At 40.7% G+C, this 20224-nt stretch overlaps 1 protein-coding gene across 3 annotated transcripts in view; it reads right to left on the bottom strand.

Annotated features, from left to right (window-relative positions):
* CPLX1 (complexin 1) overlaps positions 1-20224 on the bottom strand; it is a 107159-nt gene that overhangs the window by 36170 nt on the left and 50765 nt on the right. For all 3 annotated transcript variants that reach the window (XM_085043678.1, XM_085043677.1, XM_085043679.1), the window contains exon 3: positions 8003-8178. In XM_085043678.1, coding sequence (XP_084899804.1) covers positions 8003-8178 — 176 coding nt within the window. The remainder of the gene's footprint in view (positions 1-8002; positions 8179-20224) is intronic.

Raw genomic sequence — 20224 nt, 5'->3', positions numbered from 1 at the left:
TAAAGATGAAACTTCCTAGTTTAGGAAGGAACAGACTCTCTGAAATCACTCTGAAGATAACTATGTTTAATAATGGCCTTGGAGGTCCTGGGCAGGAACATCAATCCCTGTTCTGTGCTGAAAAGCACACCTGGGAAGGCATCACTTCTCTCTCAGTTTCCAAGACAGACTGCTAAACTTGGGCATACCCAGATAACTTTATGAGTTTTTACTTTCTGATTGTGTTTCCTCCTACTGGAGTAGACCAGTTTGTTCATCATTTCACAAAAAACAGTTACTGCCTTACAGACAAGGGAATGTTTTTGGAGACACAAACCAGAAAATTAAATTTTGTCAGGAATTTCCTAAGGTTGAAAGTGCTAGAGAAGTGGGTGATTTAGTTAAATTGCAAAGGGCTGCAGTCTGGAAACAAGTTTGATGCTAGAAATCTGTACTCAAAGCTATGGAGAAAACTGGTAACAGAAACTCCAGAATCTGACTCAGAGGCAACATAGGCCAGTCAGGACATCCTTGCATACAGCTGGCTGGGGGCTACAAGTTCTGGCAGAAGGTCAGAAGTCTAGTCCAGGTCAAATCACTGTATCCACTAGAAAGCCTCTCAATATCAATATGAAAATGATCTGCACAGTTAAAATGCTCTTGAATCAAAATGCAAATGTGTTTCTTTGTTCCAAATCTGCCTGGACTTCCTACAGTCTGTCCTCGATAACCAATGTTATCAAATGAGAGCAGAACACCAAAGGATGTTGCCCTTGCACTGTTCTTCTTCCAGAACAGCCTGAGATTTAAATGCTGCAAAGAGTGCAATTGTTATCAGTTTTCACCGTTAGTGCTGTTACGACTGTTCCCTCTCATCCCACTCATCCATTTCACCTCATGGAAGGCACAATGCAATCCCTGTCTTGCAAAGAATCACACTGGGAGTGTCATAGCCAAGTCTTTTGCTTTCTCATAGCCAGAGGACCTGTGACCCAGTTGTAAACACTTCTGTCTGTGCCACAAAGAGAATCTGCACTGAACTAAACTAGGCAAGATATTTTTCATTTTGGGTTTTTTTTTTATCCTGAGTTATAAAAATCCACTGTAGAAGCAGAAAAGTTCAGTTAATGATACCTCCCCATCTGTGCAATACATACAGACCTCTGAAAATCTATTTTAAGGCCCCAACACTGAACAGTAGACTCATTTTCATTAGATCACAAGGGCTGGATAAAAATGTACAGCACTGGTTTAATATCAATGATTTAAAAGGGAAGAGATCAGACAGAATCTTCATGTTCATCGTAAGATCTTTTGAATTACAAAACATGATTCATTGCTGAGGAAAATATTTTCTTTGAAATCTTTCATATTTTGGCATGCAAATAATAAAATTTCTACACTTTTTTCAGTTGCCAATAGTCTCCAATGACAAAGCACTATATATTTCTTCTTCACAAGGCAAATTGCACTATCAAAATTACATTTTCAGGCATTTTAAATTTCAATCCTTTGTATAGGGATTTTTAAAGCCCTTGGCAATATCTGCATCTGAAGTTATACAAGAATGAAACACCATGTAACGCTGAAGAGTTTAGCTAACAGTGTGTGAAACTATTTTATAGCAACCAAGTTTTATCAAATTTAAGTTTGCGCTCCTGAACTGGGAGTTTAATTTCAATGCTCTGATACCGCTGAAGAACAGAAACAATTCACATTCTGCTATTTTTCCTGCTCTAAAACAGGATTTTAGTAGATATGCACCAGTTACATAAGGAGATATGCTAATAAAATATTAAAATTAAATAATTATATTATGTCGCATCTTGATTATCTGACATAAAATTCTAGGACTGCAGCTATGAATCCTGATTGCCTTTTTGTCTGATTTAGTGATTTAGTGCTAGAAGTAAGTTCAGCAATCAGATTTAAAAATACAGAAAAGAGGAAAAAAAAAGGGGCGCGGGGAGTGCATTCCATATGAGAACCCTTTCCCACTGGAAAAATAAAGACATTAACTTAGGACTACTCCTGTTACCAGCAATCCAAATGTTTCTACATTCCTTAAAAAAGTAAGTTACAGCATCATGTACCGTGACCCATGGAGGACCAGAAAATTACATCTTAAATATCCACAAGGAACTGAATAATTTTCATGGTTTTCCAGGGACATAGTGTGCTGTGTCCAGCTCTGGGGTCCCCAGCATGAGAAGGACATGGACCTGCTGGAGCGAATCCAGAGGAGAGACACAAAGAGGAGAAACAAGGGCTAAAGAACCTCTCCTATGAAGACAGGCTGGGACAGTTGGAGTTCTTCAGCCCCGAGAAGAGAAGGCTTCAGGGACACTTGGAGCATCCTTTTAGTACTGAAAAGGGACTGCAAGAAGGCTGGAAAGGGACATATACAGGGCCATGGAATGATAGGACAAGGTGGAATGAGTTTAAATGGAAGGAGAGCAGGTTTACATTAGAGATGAGGTAGAAATTCTGTTCTGGGAGGGTGGTGAGGGGCTGGCAGAGGTTGTCCAGAGAAGCTGTGGATGCCCCATCCCTGACAGTATTCAATGTCAGGTTAGAAGGGGCTTTGAGCAACCTGGTCTAGTGGAAGGTGTCCCAGCCCTTGAGGGGGGAGGGAAGGTTGGACCTTGATGATCTTTAAGGTGCCTTCCAACCCAAACCCTTCTGCAATTCTTTGGACAATTCCAAATACTGCAGAGAATCTTAGTGCTTAGTCACTGAGAGCATTAAATGGCACAGTGAGAAATATGGGAAGAATTAATGGCACACACCCAGAGACAGAAGGGACTCAAACAGAGCAAGGACTGCACATTCTCCTGTTGTGTGATATGCTGCCTGCAGGAACAAACCTCAAACCCAGATTTTGCCATTTTTGTATATTGCCTGCAAAGTCACAAGAAGTCCTGAGCATTTCTCACTGTGCCATTGAGGCTCACTGATGCAACAAGTTGTTAATATTCTTCTGCCATGAAAAGCTTTAATCACATAATGGCCCTTCTGCATTCACACCTTGCAAACAAAAAAAAAACCCCACAACTCTGCCCTCCATCCTGTTAAATATCAGAAGCAGCTGTGCTTCGCTAACTATGTTAGTGAGTGTAATAGTAATAGCAACAGAGAATTCAACCCTCAGATGAGGATATTCATTATATTGCCATCAGAATTTCAATATTGCATAGTAAATGAGCTTGAAAACATACATTGTAAGGCACATCAGAGATAAAATACTGAACATCTGTTTATTAAGGAAACAGTTAACTTGTTCTTATGCAATGGGAGAGTTGAGGTTCCTAGAAGTGTAAACAAACAGTCATGCACTGTGTCACCATCTTTACATAGCACCCAACAAAGACAATTACAATTGTAGAGACATTCTTAATTCTTCCAGATTAGAATTTTCATTTTCCACTTTTCCATACTTTTCATGCAGATTTCATGCTCCATTTGAAGGGCAGAAATCCTTATTAATATAACTAAATTTCTGCTTTATTGCACATAATCCATGTGCTATACACCATGTGCTACATAGCATATGAGCAGCACATAAGGCTGGCTAAAGACAAGATGGGTCAGAGACACTTCCCCCTTTCACTCAGAGAACTGAGTATACAAAACCTACTGAAGCAGTTCATGCTCCATCTCAAGTATGGACTAATTTCAAACCTAAATTCTATCTTGAAGTCAAGCCATTTGGACCATGCTCCCATCCTTTTTGGTTTAAGCCCTCCCCATTGTGAGGATATCTCTGAGCTTCTGCTACTTTTCAACAGGGGTTTAACAATGTTGACTGCCTAAAACACGTGTGAGATTTTCTGGAAGCCAGACTATGGACATTGTCTCAGACAGGTAGAGTGTTAATTTCCAAGCATGGATTGGGGATTCCTCAGGACTGGGCTCTACCACAGTGGTAGAAATCATTATGTAAGTAACTAATTATGCATTATTACACAAAGAGAGCAATTTGGTTTCACTGCTGATGTATGCACATAAACATAAAAAAATGTTTATAGAAGGCAGTATTCCACCCAAGAACACTGGAAACAAGATGGATACAGCAGCATGATGAGCTTATAGTACTTGATATTAGCAAGGTAAGAGGGATATTAGCTATCCACAGCCTCACCTGCCAGACAAAGGGGCTGAAGGTCTATTAGCAGTCTTGCCTGTGTTGGCCAAGTGTGGCAACTCTCCCCAGGGACAGCTGTGATAGGGCCCAGAAGCTCTGTGAGGCATTACTGTTAAGATCAAAACCAGATCAGATCAGATCAGAAAACAAGTTGCACGCTCATCTCCTGAGGTAGGAGGAAGCTGGAGTATACCCCAGTTATGCTCTTTATGTTCTTTCCATCCATTTTCACTGCCAGACACTGGACTTTAATACTGGGTAGAAGCTCAGACAACTGGTGGTCCAGTTATTTCAAAATGTCATGTTCAGATGTCCTTCCTAAAAATTCATTTAGAAACGAAAATGCATCATACATTTTAATGGAAAAAAATCTCATTTCTGAGTAATTCATACTTCCCTCTCCCTAAGTAATTTCTGTACCCATCTGCCATGCTAGGCTGAGGGCATTTGTGTCCCAGTTTAACCGATTGGATTTAAAAGTTAATGCTGGCTGGAGCACATCTGTGGTATCTGTCATCATTGTTTTCAAGCCCTGCCATAGCTCCCACATTTCCTGAAGCCCTAAACAAGAGAGTGCATTCATCACACTTAGATGTTGGAAAGATTAGGGGTTGGAAAGCTGAGGCAAAAAGTCAAAAACAACAAACATGATGAGTCCATCCTTTCTGTCAGCCTCACCAAGAGCCATAGGAACTCACAGATTAAGCTGTGATTCCCTGGCTTGCTTCCCTAACATCCCACAGCTGCACTAAGGAATAACTGTGACTGAGGGTTCATAACCTAAGACACACACTTTCAAACTTGTATTCTGCATAAATAATCTGTTCCTACTCAGTCACTTGAACTAATTGCTCATTTCTCGCTCTCTTATGTGAGAAATGAGCAAATATCAGTATGAGCTTTCTAAAACTTAAACTGTCTTGGATTTAATTCATAGCTGCTAACAACTACTTGTGCTTGTATACATACCAGACAGAATGTCTGTTTCAGTTTTCTTCTTTTCTGCATCTTTGCTTTTAGTGGAGTTAGCAAAGAAATGAAGATACTTTCTAAATAATCAAGTAATGAAGGAAATAATCCAGTTCTTTTTTAATTCTTTCAAAATTTGTTTCAAATTTCCAGCCACCAATCAACAGGACTAGAAGACAGAGTTTTGTGTATCATCAAATCCATCTCTTTGTCAGGACAAGATAATCTCTCTTTTATGGAACTCTCCAATTTACAGGGAAAAAAGAAAGAAGGAAAGGAAAGGAAAGGAAAGGAAAGGAAAGGAAAGGAAAGGAAAGGAAAGGAAAGGAAAGGAAAGGAAAGGAAAGGAAAGGAAAGGAAAGGAAAGGAAAGGAAAGGAAAGGAAAGGAAAGGAAAGGAAAGGAAAGGAAAGAAGGAAAGGAAAGGAAAGGAAAGGAAAGGAAAGGAAAGGAAAGGAAAGGAAAGGAAAGGAAAGGAAAGGAAAGGAAAGGAAAGGGAAAGGAAAGGGAAAGGGAAAGGGAAGGGGAAGGAAGGGAAAGGAAAGGAAAGGAAAGGAAAGGAAAGGAAAGGAAAGGAAAGGAAAGGAAAGGAAAGGAAAGGAAAGGAAAGGAAAGGAAAGGAAAGGAAAGGAAAGGAAAGGAAAGGAAAATACAGCTCCTTTCTACAGCTTTATCCATCTTCTCTGATTCTGCAGAAAACATCTTTCAAATGCATGCTAGCTGGGATTACAGCCAGAAAAAAGAAAACCACAGGAAAATAAGTTCACAATCCAGATGCTCTGCCCAAAGCAGGACTTTCTGATGCTAATCTCAAAGGTAGTCCACCACTCCACTCGGAAAGCTGCAATCCAGAGTCTTGACTGAGGTCAAATAATGTTCCTTCAAGTATTCCTGTTCTCCTTTTCTGCAGACCCAACTCCTTGCCATATTACTCAAGGATTCAGTGCATTTGTAAGAGACTTGGCCACTCAGTACTCAGCCAAATCAGCAAAGTCCAGATAGCCAACATTATCACAGGAAAAACCCCTTTGGCTGTAGCTCAGGCTGTATGCATACTACTCATGAATGACATCACCTTGGAATTATACCAGAGGACACCTTAGACTTTTTTAATGCTTTTACAGTAGTTTTCACAACAGCAGGGAAAAGGCAATCCCCATCTACCTCTGGGAACAATTCTGTGCTCCAAAAGAGACAGTGACCAATGAAAACAGGGCATTAGCTCATTTGCTGGCAACTCAGAAATTTACTACTCTTTTTCTTTTCCCTAATTACCTACGTCATTGCTTAGAAACAGTTCCACCTATAAACACATTAGACATATTATGCACACATTGATATGCTTATATTAATATACTAGACTCTCTAGATACATGTTCATTAAATATATTATTGCTGGGGTTGTTCAGCCAGGAGAAGAGAAGGCTCCAGGGAGACTTCATTGCAAACTTCCATACCTTAAGGAGGCTTATAAAAGGAGGGAGAGGAACTTTTTATACAGGCACATAATGACAGGACAATGGCAATATTTTTGAACTGAAAGAGGATGGGTTTAGATTAGATACTAGGAAGAAACTCTTTCCTTAGATGTGGTGAAGCCCTGAAACAGGTTGCCCAGAGAAGCTATGGATGCTTCATCCCTGGAAGTGTTTAAGGCCAGGTTGGATGGGGCTCTGAGCTGCCTGATCTAGTGGGAAGTGTCCCTGAGCATGGCAGAGAGGTTGGAACTGGATGATGATTAAGGTCCCTTCCGACTCAAACCATTCAACAATTTCATGATTCTGTGATTATAAAAAAATGAATTTTTACCAGGTAGAGGTTCTGCATCCGTCAAACAGTACCCTCATTTAAACAATCATATAGATACCTTTCTCTGACAGTGTAACAGACAGACAACTTCCTCTAAGTCCTTTATTTTCTCAGAAACATAATCCCAAATTTCCTTATTTGAAGAACTATTGTCAGTAACTCTTTGCAAGATGCACTGTGCCACCAGAGAAATTCTCCCTTATTCATGCTTCCATCCTGAATGATAAGGATTGGGTCAGAAGTTTGGCCTAATGCAGATACAGTGTTGTTTATGTCTGTTTCAACAGCAATGAGCCAGACAGCTGGGGAACAGCATGGGGAACAGCACGGGGAACAGCTCTTATACTGAGCAAGGTTTTCTCGTTTTATCTACAGGTATTTTCTTTGGCATGTGATGTAAGTCACCACAGAGGACTTCATCATTAGAAACCCCTCATCCAAAAATTGCCCACATTTCTTTCCAAGATATATGAACACCAGACATCTTCTTATAAACCTAAGTTATTCTAAAGAAACAGTTTTGGTCTGGGCTTGAGGGAGAGGCACCAAAACTGCCTTCTCCTTCCACACATCAACCCCTGATAGTTAATGTATGAAAACTCTCTTTTTTTCAGATTAATCCCATGTAAGTGATGGAAGCCTAAATATGAAAAGTAGACTAGATTTGTCCTTATCACTGGTCAGCATAGTAACGTTTTGGAATTAATACAGAAGATAGTTGCACCATATCTCTCAAAAATTCACTGAATTATGACTCTTCTTACAAACCACAACTGAAAGCTTGGAAAGTATCCCCAAGGTAAAAGGAAGCCTCTAACATAACATATTTTGAGCATTTAATAGATGATGAGAAAAATAGGTGTATTTTTCTCCTCATCTTCACTCTCTATTTCAACTTTGCAGGGCTTTGCTGTGTGGGAGGTGTGTTTAAACACGGACAGAGCTTGAGGAAGAGTTCATAAAGGGACAAAGTTCAGTGTGGCAAAGTAGTTACCTGGTTCTATGCAGGCACCGAGGGAACTAGTCACAAGTCAGCTGAAAACAGATGCTCTCCACTGGGCATTACAAGTTGATCAGTGTGTGTCAAAAGCCAGATACTTACCTTGTCTCGAATCCCTTGTCTCATAACTTCTCTTTCAGCCTCCATTTTGGCATATTTGGCTTTCCTCTCTTCCTCTTGTTGCCGAAGGGCTTCCTGTCGTTCCTCTTCTTTCTTAGCAGCATCTGGGTCTTTCTCCTCATCCCCACCCAGCATCTTCCCCATGTCTTTGGTAGCCCCTAGAGAAAGCACAAGAGAAAATCAGCACCATAAGAATGTGGGGAAAACCCCCAGGATGGCAGGTCTCTCTTTCCCCATGCTCAAGGCCATCTGTCATGCCCTCTGCATCAGGAAAGGTTTCTCCTTTCACTGAGGAGGCAGCACAATCTCCCCCAAGGCAGGAGGTGGGCAAGGCACTCAACCTGATCAGGTAAGTTACCTGGCACTGGCAGGAGAAGCACAACAGCAAGAGGAAGAGACTACATCAGTAGACTTGCATGATGGCAGCCAGCTTGTTTTCAGTCCTGAAAGGGACAAGCTGCCATCCAGACCATTTTTTCACTTTATCAGCTCAGCCAAGTGACTGATGATTGATTTTGAAGGGTTTTTAATGTAATAGGCAGGTTATACATCCAGAACAAAATGACACAAGGGCTCAGAAAGGAATTTTAAATCTTGATTGCAGGGATGAGCAATCACAGTCTTAATTGTTGTCAGAAATTACACATCTTATGACAGGTAGGACCACTTGGCATTAGCAAACAGTTGGAGTTGATGAATTCTAGGCTCCTACTGTGGATCAGAAAGAAGCAGCATCTCTACATGCCTCTTATCTCTTCTTGGATACCACCACCTGTAATGCTTTAGTACCTAGGTGGGATCCTGGCTTTGTCTTGTCCTCTTTCTATTGCTGAATACACATAGCTTCCAAATTTTCAGTCCCTGTGTGTGTTCCTGACCCAGTTTTTTGTTGCTGTACAAAGCCCTTGCACAACCATGCAAATGAGGAGGAGGTATCTTGCATGCCCCTTTATCCCCACAGAGCTGCATAAACCCATTTACCCTGCATTTCAGAGACATTTTTATTAGCAAATGACTGTCCATCATCCAGCCAGGGAGGAAATCAGCTGCTGAGGAAAGGAGGAGAGCATGTACTGTGATACAGCATCATCAGGGCACTGGAGGGCTGCAGCAGGATCAAGCCTGGTTACATGGATGAAGTGAGGACACATATCCTTAGGAAGCAGTGTTGGACCCTGTCTGTAGCAGAAAAATACTCTGCATCTTTTACTAAATGAGGTTCCTTCACCCTGGAAAAGCACTATTGGTCCTTAGATGCTGAGTCAAGACACCTCCACACTGGCTCGTTGCTGGCTGAGATTTAATTCAGTTAATCTGAGACTTGTTTTAATAGTCACAACTATACATATTCAACATCTCTTGTTTTGCATGAAGCAAAGCTTTCTGGCTTTTACAAAGGCTTGGATTGGAAGGACACACTATCAAAGTCCTGCCAAATAATTGTTTGTTGGTCTTACCAAGGGCTAAGTGAAGGAAAGAAGTTTTCACAATCCCTTATGAACTACCTTCATAAATTACTCTTCAGTGTGTCAACACTGCTGGAGGACTGTGTTTGGTCTTGCTTTCCCCATCTGTTCTTGGGATAGAGATTGTGAAACCTTGGTCCTTAAGGGGAGAAACATCTGCAACCTGTAAGAATGATTCCTCCTGAATTGCCCTAGTGATGGCAGTTATCAGATTAACTATTGCTTATAATAACCAACAAGGAATTTGTAAAGAGGTAAGTAGATACCTTTTCTCACCACATTTCTTTTACAGGTAACATGTTTTCCCACAGCTCTAAAGTAAAATCAAACCTGAATCAAAAACAACCCCCCAATCCCCCAACATGTGACAGAGAAATTTTCCATAGAGAAACATGGGAAACAGGTAATTTTAAGCCTTACAAGATCTGGTTGTAATACACAGGGGGTGTTTTCGGCCAGGTGGGAAATAACAACAGTAAACATGACTGTCTCCATTCAGCTGCCTAACCACAAACCTCTTGACACTTCCATGGTTAGGAAATCTGTGGCTTAAAACAAAAAGACACCTAGGGACCCCAAACAAACCCCACCTGGAATATTCATGGTCCCTGTCTATTGTCAGCCTTCCTCTACTACCATTTTGCATCCTTTGTTGCAGGATCAGAGTAGTACAGAAACTCTTGCATATTGACAGCAAATTTACACCGACTATCTGCTGATTTCTTTCCTGTAAGGCAAGGAAGGCTAACTGAAATTGCAAGTAAGCTAAAATTTCATAGCAAGTGGCAAGGAAATACAGCCTAGTTGGGTCACATATCTCCACTGCAGAAAGAGCTCTGAGCAGCCTTTTTGTGCATACATCATTGATCACAAATCTCACTAACACCTTTTATTTCTAGGTCCCCCCCACAGATTTCTCCACTGATGATTAAACTGATTTAGGTTCAATAATCTATCAGGTTTATCTCTTTCTAGCTTCTCTCCAGTTAGAGCTACTCAGACAATATAATACTCCAGTTACTTAGGAAACAGAATTCAGCAGCAGAAAGAGATTATTTTTTTCCCTCTAAGCACTACCTCTAGGCTATCATTAAGTTATAATGTCAGCTCAGCTCATCATGTAAAAAGTGAAATCACATAACTTTCTTTTATTTCTTAAACAAGACCAATATTTTAAATACTTTAGGCATTTGGTTCTGGAGCCATTTAGCACACAGGACACTTAGAAGAAGAAGAATGTACTTTCAGGATCCTCATAGACTCTCTTAATTCACCTCTGGTTTCAAAGTCACCTTCTAAATGTGTAAAATGCTGCACAGTAGTATCACTGTTAACTAATTGGAAGGAAATGTATTATGAGAACCAAAATTTTACACTACATTTTACCTAAGGACTTTTGTGTTACTTTTGGGAAAGAAAAGGTCTTTTTTCATCTCCTTTGTTCTTCGTCCTAAACTGTAGACTTTGTTCTCTTAACACTCCCTAGATAACAGCTGATTTTAGCAGTTCAGCAGTGAAGATCCCAGAGAATTCCTCCACATGCAACTGAGGTGCCACAGTTATGGGCACAAGCAGAAAGAAAGAGCAGTTGTTCTGTCCTTAAGCCTCCATTTGAAGCTCCCAAGGAAACAGGGGAAGGACACACTTATTGAGTCTGTTCATGTGATAAACATGAGGGCTTTTGTCTTTCTTTCTGTCTTTTTGTCTTTCACAACCCAGCTGTGACATATACCTTGACACAAAGTCAGAGACTGTCACACTATTCACTAATTAGTAAGGAGTTTCAATAAACATTATTTCTAACATCTTTAGACAACACTACAGAAAGAAAACAGAAATTGCTAAAGCTCCAGGACAATGTGTGCAAACTCTCACATTTTTGGCTACAATAAACAGTCCTGCCCTCAAAGGATAAAAGACTTCATATGGAAAATCATCCCAGAAGTGGCATGGCAGTTATTTAAAAGCAATAATAATTCCCTTAATTCATATGGGCCAAACAGTTAAACAATCAGGTGTTAAGCAAATACTGTGGGTTCACTCAGCTTTGATGTGCTGGTTTTGGCCGAGATGGAGTTAATTTTATTCACAGAACTAGTAATGTGTTGCATTTTGGATTTGTGCTGAATATAGTGATGATAGATATGTTTTTATTACTTCTGAGCAGGGCTTACACAGAAACAAGGCCTTTCTGCTTTTTGTACTGCCATGCTGGCATGGCACCTGGGGGTGAATGAAAAGCTGGGAGGGGACACAGCCAGGACAGGTAACCCAAACTGACCAGAAGGATATTCCAGATCAGTATTTAAAGCTGGGTGCAAGAAGGAGGAAGGAGGGGACATTTGAGTGATGTCACTTGGTTTCCCAAGTCACCATGAGGTGTGATGGGGCCCTGCAGTCCTGGAGATGCAAAACATCTACCTGCCCATGGGAATTAATTCATTTTTTCGCTTTGCTTGCACGTGTGGCTTTTGCTTTCCCAATTAAACTGCCTTTATCTCAAACCCACACGTTTTCTAGCAGGTGGGAGAGCAAGTGAGCAGCTGCATGGTGCTTTGTTGCTGGCTGCAGTTAAAACAGCCCCAGACACTGTGTGACTCTGGAGACCTCACAAGTTTAAATGGCATCTGAAAGTGGCTAAAGTTAATTTTGCAAGGAAAACGGTGCAGAGTACATGCCCAAACACATCCTGCATCTAAACTGAAGAAAAGTAAATTCTTAACTGCCAGACTTCTGTTACAAGAGCACCACCAACTATGACCTAACCCCTCAACAGCTGACTGACACCAATCCAGCTTTCACACAGAAAACACAAACTCACAGAATCAACTTGCAGGAGCAGTGTTGAATTTGCTGCTTGATAAAAAAGTAGTCCTAAATATAGCAGGCAAAAATGTGTTCTGCAAGTCTACAGGATTAGGATTATTAAGGATTATTTATGGAGAAATAGGAACACCTTGGGCATTCTTAATTAAGTAAAGAATGATGGAAATTTGTATACACCATTGTTTCAGGTAAGGTAATTAAGTAAAATTAAAATAATTTCCTTTGCTCAAATCTCATTTCATATTGTAGACAAATAGCACCCAAACCTGTCTTTCAAAATGCCTGTGTGTGTGTACAGCTAGATCTCAGAGGATGGTGCAGAAGTTCTCTCTCTCAATGATAGGTTTCAGAGGAACCAGCAGGAGGTTTGCCTGAAATGGGCATGTGCTGAGGGAATTTCACAGGGTTTTTGGTTTGTTTTTATTTTTTTGGAAGTACAATTTGTGTCTGAGCCATATTTAGATTGAAGAGACAGGACAACTGATTCCTGAGAGTCTCTAAATCACAGCATGACTTTTATCACATCATCCAAACATAAGGAGCTAATCACAGAGTACTGATCTGGAGCAAGAATGGGTCCCTCATCTTTGCAGAATCATTTCAGAGCCAGAAATGAGTACATTTTTTTGGTATCAATGAAGATCATCAAGACCATAATATAAAGCTTATGTCTGAAAAAACAACCAAAACATCTGACTTCCACCTGTTACAGTTTCAATACAAATGTAACAGCCCCTCAGGAAGGTATTGTGTGACATTTGAAAGTGGTACTTCCATGAACAAAAAATGTGTTTATATATTAGTACTGAATAGCTCTGAAGGAAAAATCACAAATTATTAATTAATAGTTAACTAATACACCTACTGAAATGCATTAGTGATTCCTTTCGTAAACAAAGAACTGATGCCAAGTTCATTTGAGAGGCTCATTTGAGAAATCATAATATCTTAGACAATGCTATTTTCTGGTCTTTTTGGTGCAGTGGGGATCTCTGATAGGGATCATTAACATTGTATTAAATTAAGAAGTTCTCAATGAAACTCAAAGCTCAGAGTAGACAGGAACATTTCTCTCTGCTTACTTTCCCAGATCCACTCAGCGCAAATCTTACACAACATTTATATGCATTTGTGCTTCCCAGGACAGTCCCAGGACAATCTATGAGCTGGTGCTTATTTCCAGGCCAGTGAGAAGCCTATCTGTTTCAGCATTAACTTTTCTGTGATATCATGGGAACAATACTGGTAGGATTCCAGTGAGGTTCACTTAAAAATACCAAGTGGTGAGCCATAGGTCATGGGTCATGTGCAAGTGATGGACCGGCAGAACACAAATGGGTAAGAGGAAGGAGTAGTAGAGGAGCATTCAAAGCTTCAGTTCATTTTGTTTATAAATTAACATTACTGAAAAAATGTCTGCTACTGGGGATCTTTTCTTCAGCCATTCCCCTTCCCAGACTCAGCTTTCTCTGTCTCTGGTATTTTACTTCATTCTTTCTCTCTCCCTCTGTATCCAAGCCAGACAAACTGTATTGCTGAAGAAAACTGTTTTTCTTGCAGGGAAACAAACTGGTAAGCTGAGCAAATTCTCCCTAAAGGCACATGAGATACTTAAAGATACTTGGAGGTATTAAGAACCCCAACCATTTTGAGAAAAATGCTTTTTTTCACCACTATGGTAATGTTTCATTTCCCTTCCAGACACCAAGGTAGAATATAAAGGCTGGTGTTGAAGGGCTACTTGCCAGCTTGGTACAGAGCCATGTACCAAGGCACTGTAAGCACTTTGAATTTTCTAGAAATTATTTTTCCCACATTATTTGAGGTAGTAGTAAGTTCTAATATGTCCAAGACCTATGTTTCACTCTGCAGACAGGTGAAGCCCAAAAGTGAATGAGATAGATAGCCACATTAACAGAAAAAATAATTTTCTTATCTTACAAGCTGCTGGATAGTGTTCTTTGACAGATAATGGAAGGTATGTTTTTTAGAGCAAGACCCTGCCAGCCTCATTAAAATAATTTTTTAGCTAAAATTTTAGTCTGTATGTTTTTATCTCTGCAAAGTCTCCATTTCTGCACAGTGACAGTTTCTCTCTAGCTACACAGGGCAATACAGTACTTGCACACAAACCAACATCAATCTCCTGGTATTTGCACACTTGTGCAACAAATGAATAAACTCCTTTTCTATTGTCTCCTTCTAGCTTACAACTAGCAACTCATATTTTAAGTGAATTCTTCAGTTAGCATATTATTTATTTCTTTACATTGGTGGTACATCCTTTTAACACAATTTTAACTACAACAGTAAAGGTCCCTGTGCAATTTATGTGGAGACATTATTTCCAGGTGATATTCATTAGATCTGATCTCAGACCTGCAGTCACAATATCCTGGATCTTTTGACCTCTCTCTTATTTTTCACGGAATTGTAGAATCATTTAGGTCGAAAAAGACCTTTAAGATCATCAAGTCCAACTGTCAGCCTAAAACTGCAAAACTACCTCCAACTGAGTCCCTAAGTGCCATGTCTACATGTATTTTAAATGCCTCCAGGAATGGTGACCACTTCATTGTTAGTCTGTTCCAGTGCTTCAGAACACTTCTGGTGGCAAAATTTTTCCTCATACCCAGTCTAAACCTCCACTTTAACAGCTTGAGGCCATTTCATCTTGTCCTGTTGCTGGTTACCTGGGAGAAGAAACACAACCTGCCTGGCTACAGCCTACTACCAGGGAGTTGTAGTAAGTGATAATGTCATCCCTGAGCCTCCTTTTCTCCACACTAAACCCTCCCAGCTCCCTCAGCTGCTCCCCATAGGAATTGTGCTCTAGACCCATTACCAGCTCCATTGCCCCTCTCTGGACACACTCCAGGACTCAATGTCCTTCTTGGAGTGGAGGGCCTGGAACTGGACACAGAGCTAGAGATGTGGCCTCACCAGTGCCAAGCACAGGAGCACAATCACTACCCTGGTCCTGCTGGCCACAATATTGCTGATACAGCCCAGGATGCCACTGAACTTCTTGGCCACCTGAGCACACTCCTGGTTCATGTTCAGCTGCTGCCAACCAGCACCCCCAGGTCCTTCTCTGCTGAGCAGCTGCCCAGACACTGTGCCCCTATTCTGCAGCACTGCATGGAGTTGTTTTGACCCAGGAGCACAACCTAACACTTTGCTTGTCATTCGTTATTGGGTTTTTTATATTGCCAGTCACAATTTTCATTTCATGACAAACTAGAAACTGGCACTGGGCTAATACATATCTGTTATTGAAAATGATCCTATAGGTTTTTTCCAGGTTGAAGCAGGTACTACATTTTATAATCAGTTTCTGAAAGATGTCAATCACTCTTGATGGCCTGTCAGTTGTAACTCATTTGTATGCATCAGAGTTAGTGTTCTTCTTATCTGGTACTGTGCTGTGCACTTTCGATTTAGTATAGTTAATATCTCTGAGGAGTGAAATGTTCACTTCAGTTCATTCATTAGCTTGCAAACCTCCTCTGCTGCAAAAAAAATTGCACACTTCCTAGGTGAAATTATTAATATTCTCTGATAGACTCATTCATTCTCTTTCTGCTCTGTGACCTTCCAAGACACCTACAAGGCACCATGAGCAATTATTTTCTGAGACACAAGTGCAGGCCAAAGAACTATTAATATCGTATGATGACACCATTTCATGTTGTAAACTACAAGATGGTGGTACATGATGAGATGATTGAGACAAACATACAACACAAACGTGCAGAGACAGAAGGTGTGGGAAGGTTATCAGCTACCTCTAGCCTGGACAGGGTAAGGCTATGCAGAAGAAAGAAACCTAGTTTGAGTTCCATAAACACATCTGACAATCCACACCAGGCTGGTTTCATTTTTATCTGATTGCATCATTCGTCAATGCTCACATCATGGTGAAGCACTGCTGCCACTGCCTTTGAAGACACACAGGCCATTAGGATAAGCTATTACTTCAGTCACTCATAAAAGAAATAATTCCATTGATTGGAAATAGATTATCTGGAAACATAGTGAGTTCACCTAAGCAAGTCCTGTTGAAGACAAAAACTGAAAACTGGATAAAATAGAATTTTCAAACACTATTGATATCCCAGTTTTGTTGTACAAGGTTTTACTTCAATGTGGGTATGTGTTTAAGTAGCACACCTTTAACTCCAAACTTGTCATACAAGGGAACACCTGATGATGCACATGCAAAGGTCAGGGTGAGTAGTGCCAATGTGTCTAGGTCAGCCTGACCCAAAAATGTGCCTTGGACTGGGGACACACCATCAGACAAACACAGTCATCACCCTGCTGTCTCAGAGCCCTCCAAAAGTAGAAGCTAGGCTTTCACTCATACATATTTCACACAGACATTTTAACAAACAAGTACCATGAAGGAGCATTCTCCCTTCCCCATCCCACACTGATGCCTGTGTCCACTGCAGAAGAGTACTAGGTTGTAAGTGTTCAAGATCCTGCAACTGTGCAAGGAGGGGCTGGGGGAGGCATTTGTGTTCCAGAGACCAACACACAGAGCATGCAGACTGCTGAGACTCCTTTTACCTACCTCATGCCAGTTAAATCCTGCTACAAGGCAGGAAGGGAAAAATTCAAAAAGCTGGAAACAAAAGCAATCATCAGTCTCCAGCACACAGCACTAAGAGAATATTCAACCACTGTGCCCCCACTGGCTAAAGGCAGCTTGTACAGGAAGAGAAATTAAAATGATGCAGGCATGACGGGGAGTGATTTTGGGGTACCAGACTGAGCTGCTAGCTGAAGAGTGCAAACCTGACTTCTTTTTTGGAGGGACCATTACTACTCTAAGATACCTGGAAGGCCACAGTCTTTTACTTATGCTGCCAAATGTGTGCAACCCTAGTTAAAAAGCACTCTGCCTTGCTTGCAGGCACATTATATAAATATGTTTCCAGATGCACTACATGAAAATAGCAATCCACACACTGTTCGTTTGAACTACTACACAAATCTTTTCCCTAAAAGACAAGTGATGCCTGTTATTACTTGGTAAGGGATTAAGAGACAGGCTAAGATTAAGAAGATTTACAGCAATTAAGATAACATAAATTTCTGTTACTGCCTCTATTCCAAAGCTGCTGCATTCACCTTTGGGAGGCACTCCCATTTCTTCTTCTCAGGAGTTTTTTTGATCTTCATTATTTGCACTGCAAAGCTTCTGTATGCAGGCAATTTTAAGACAGATTTACACCTGGAAGGGTGCAGTCCCATTTTCAGGGGAACACTCCATGCAACCCCACAACCATAAAGCAGGAACAACTCCCTGTATAACTTAAATGCAGTGGCTACTGTTCCCGTTTTGATCACTAATCCCTGGCAAGTGCTTTTCTTGCCCTCCTGACCCCTATGACTCAGCTAGGATGTAGCTGTAAATAATCTCTGCATATGTTCCCTTCCTAGTCCATGGAGGCCTACTCCAGCTAGTCACGGATTTTGGGATGAGATTCTTCAGGCCAAGTGGAAACACCTACTTTAGGAGGAAAATTCTCCTCTGGACTTGCTCACCTGATATCTACTGATGGAGAAGTGAATGCAGGCATCTTGTTCACATGAGCCCACCTGCACTGCAGTATTCTGGCATTAGTCACATGCAGCCTGCAGTTCCAACAGGAAAAAAAAGAACTTGAAAGCAGATCTGCTTGCCACAATATTTATCTGCCTGTGATTTATGGTTGTTACAGCCCTGCTTTCCTGCTTCAGAGAAATTATTCACTTTGGCACAGAAAGAACAGCTGAATAAAAAAAATAAAAACTGCTAACTGTGTAAATCTCTACTGCTCTAGCAGATTTCCCAAATTCATCCTGGTGACAGGTTCCAGACCTTCTCTGTTGCCTTGGAAAATGATGGTCTTCTCCACGGTTTCTGACTGACAAGAATGATGTCTATCCAAAAACCCAGAAATATCAGTCTGTAAGATAATCCTGCTGACTGGAATCTTCCTGTAGCTTTAAAGAAAGGCTAACAGGGACTGGAGCAACACCATACAACAGTAACTCTAGTGATGTGTTTAGTACATATATATAGAATGTTTCTCAGTTGGCAGCAGGATCAAACCTATCCAAAGACAGCTGTGAGACCAAGGAAGTCAGAAGAACAAGATTTCTCTCTGATGGGAAGCAAGTCACCTATCTCTGCTGCCATGGAGGGGCATAAAGTGCTGCTCTCTATATGGACTTCTAAGTTCTAAATTGCTCACGTTATATGTGGGGCAGGGGTGGAGGTGGATGTGGACTAGAAGACCTTTTAAAGGTCCTTTCCAACAAACTATTCTGTGATTTCTTACCAGATACCTCCAAAATATTATGTTAGCACCACACCATTTTTTAAGTATGACTAAGAGCAAGAAAACTTTTTTTTTTAATTTAAAAACAAACAAACAAACAAAACCAAAAACCAAACAAACAAACAAATAAAAAAACCAAACTATACAAAACAAACCAGAAGACCAGACAGCAAGACAGCAAGATATTATGGCTGCCTCAATTACTTCTCAGGGGCTTGGGTGGAAGATTGCAAACTGTTCCTCTGGCCCCTGCAGATTTTCTGAGGTCTCTTTGAAACAGATTAATGTGTTGGCAGGAAGAAATGACACTGCACAAGGGCACTGTGACTGCCCATAAGCTAAATCACAACACCCTCGCACAGGAAAGTTCTAAAGAGACTGCAATCGAATCTCTGAGAATCTTTATGAGCCTTTCCCAGGCAGCTGAGTTCTCACAATGAGATGTCATTGGGAACTTCTACATAGCAGCAAGAGACGTTTAAACAGCTGTAATAGAGCTTAACTGGTAAAATTACTTACATACCAGAAATGGTAGGAACTCTCTAGAAATAATTAATTCACCTTCTCTTATTCTCTTGATATACTTCAAGCAGCGTGGATGCTTGGCAACAGCAGCATAGCAATACACTGATGGTGTGGTGTTTCTTGGTAGCTACAGTGATTTCAGTGGGATGGTACTCTACCAGAGGAAAATGTTCTTTGGAATGGGCTTTTACTCAAGTCGGGAGCTTGTAACCCTCATCTCATTGAATAGAATCGAGTTTTACTTGAAGAAAAGTTAACATAATATCTGCCAGTGATCTCATGTTTTCTCAAGCCTGAGGGCCAGCAGACAGGCTGCAAGTAGAGGAGACAGGGTTTTCATAAGAAGCTGTGGGACTTCCATAGTGAAGAAATACCAGTGATTGCAGACACATTGTGCCCAGGAAGAACTCCCAATTTGGTTTGCTCCCAGCAGTTTCTTCATACACCCACAGACAGAAACATAATATACACACTCACACACACACAAACATTGTATCTGCTAGCCAGAGCAGCTTTCTCTCCTCGCTCCACAGTTTATTTTAGTTCTACGTGGGAGTTCCACCAAGAATGCAGTCCTGATAGAACAGACAAATTTATGTGGAAGAAAAAATTAGAGACTAAAAGTCTAAGTGCACCTCCAGGACTGTCAGAACAGAAGCTGTCAAAAAGCCACTACCTTCCTTTAATTTAAAAAAAAAAAAAAATCACATCACTTCAGAGATGTGACTTCTTCTAAAATCACTCATGTTGTAACCACCACAGGCTTATTGAGAGATTTGACATCACACAACATCACTGAGGATTCTTTGACAATGCCGCTTAGTGGACTATTTTCAGAAAGCTGCAAAAATAACAAAAGTACCCAAAAATTGTAGAAGAAGCAGTGCTAGACAACTTGGTCCCTTATACGTTCAAAGCTTTCAAGAAAGTTGAGATGCCAAAACTCTGGCATGAGAAGAAAATAACTGAAGTCACTTTCAGTCTAAGACCAACCTATGGGTTTATTTGAAATAAAGTAATAACAACAATCAATGGCAAGTCACTCAGTAATG

The sequence above is a fragment of the Lichenostomus cassidix genome, chromosome Z, assembly GCF_008360975.1.
Source record: "Lichenostomus cassidix isolate B80296 chromosome Z, HeHo_3.0, whole genome shotgun sequence".
Lineage (NCBI taxonomy): Eukaryota > Metazoa > Chordata > Aves > Passeriformes > Meliphagidae > Lichenostomus > Lichenostomus cassidix.
Note: the sequence above shows the minus strand (reverse complement) of the source record. Positions and strands in the feature narration are given on the sequence as shown.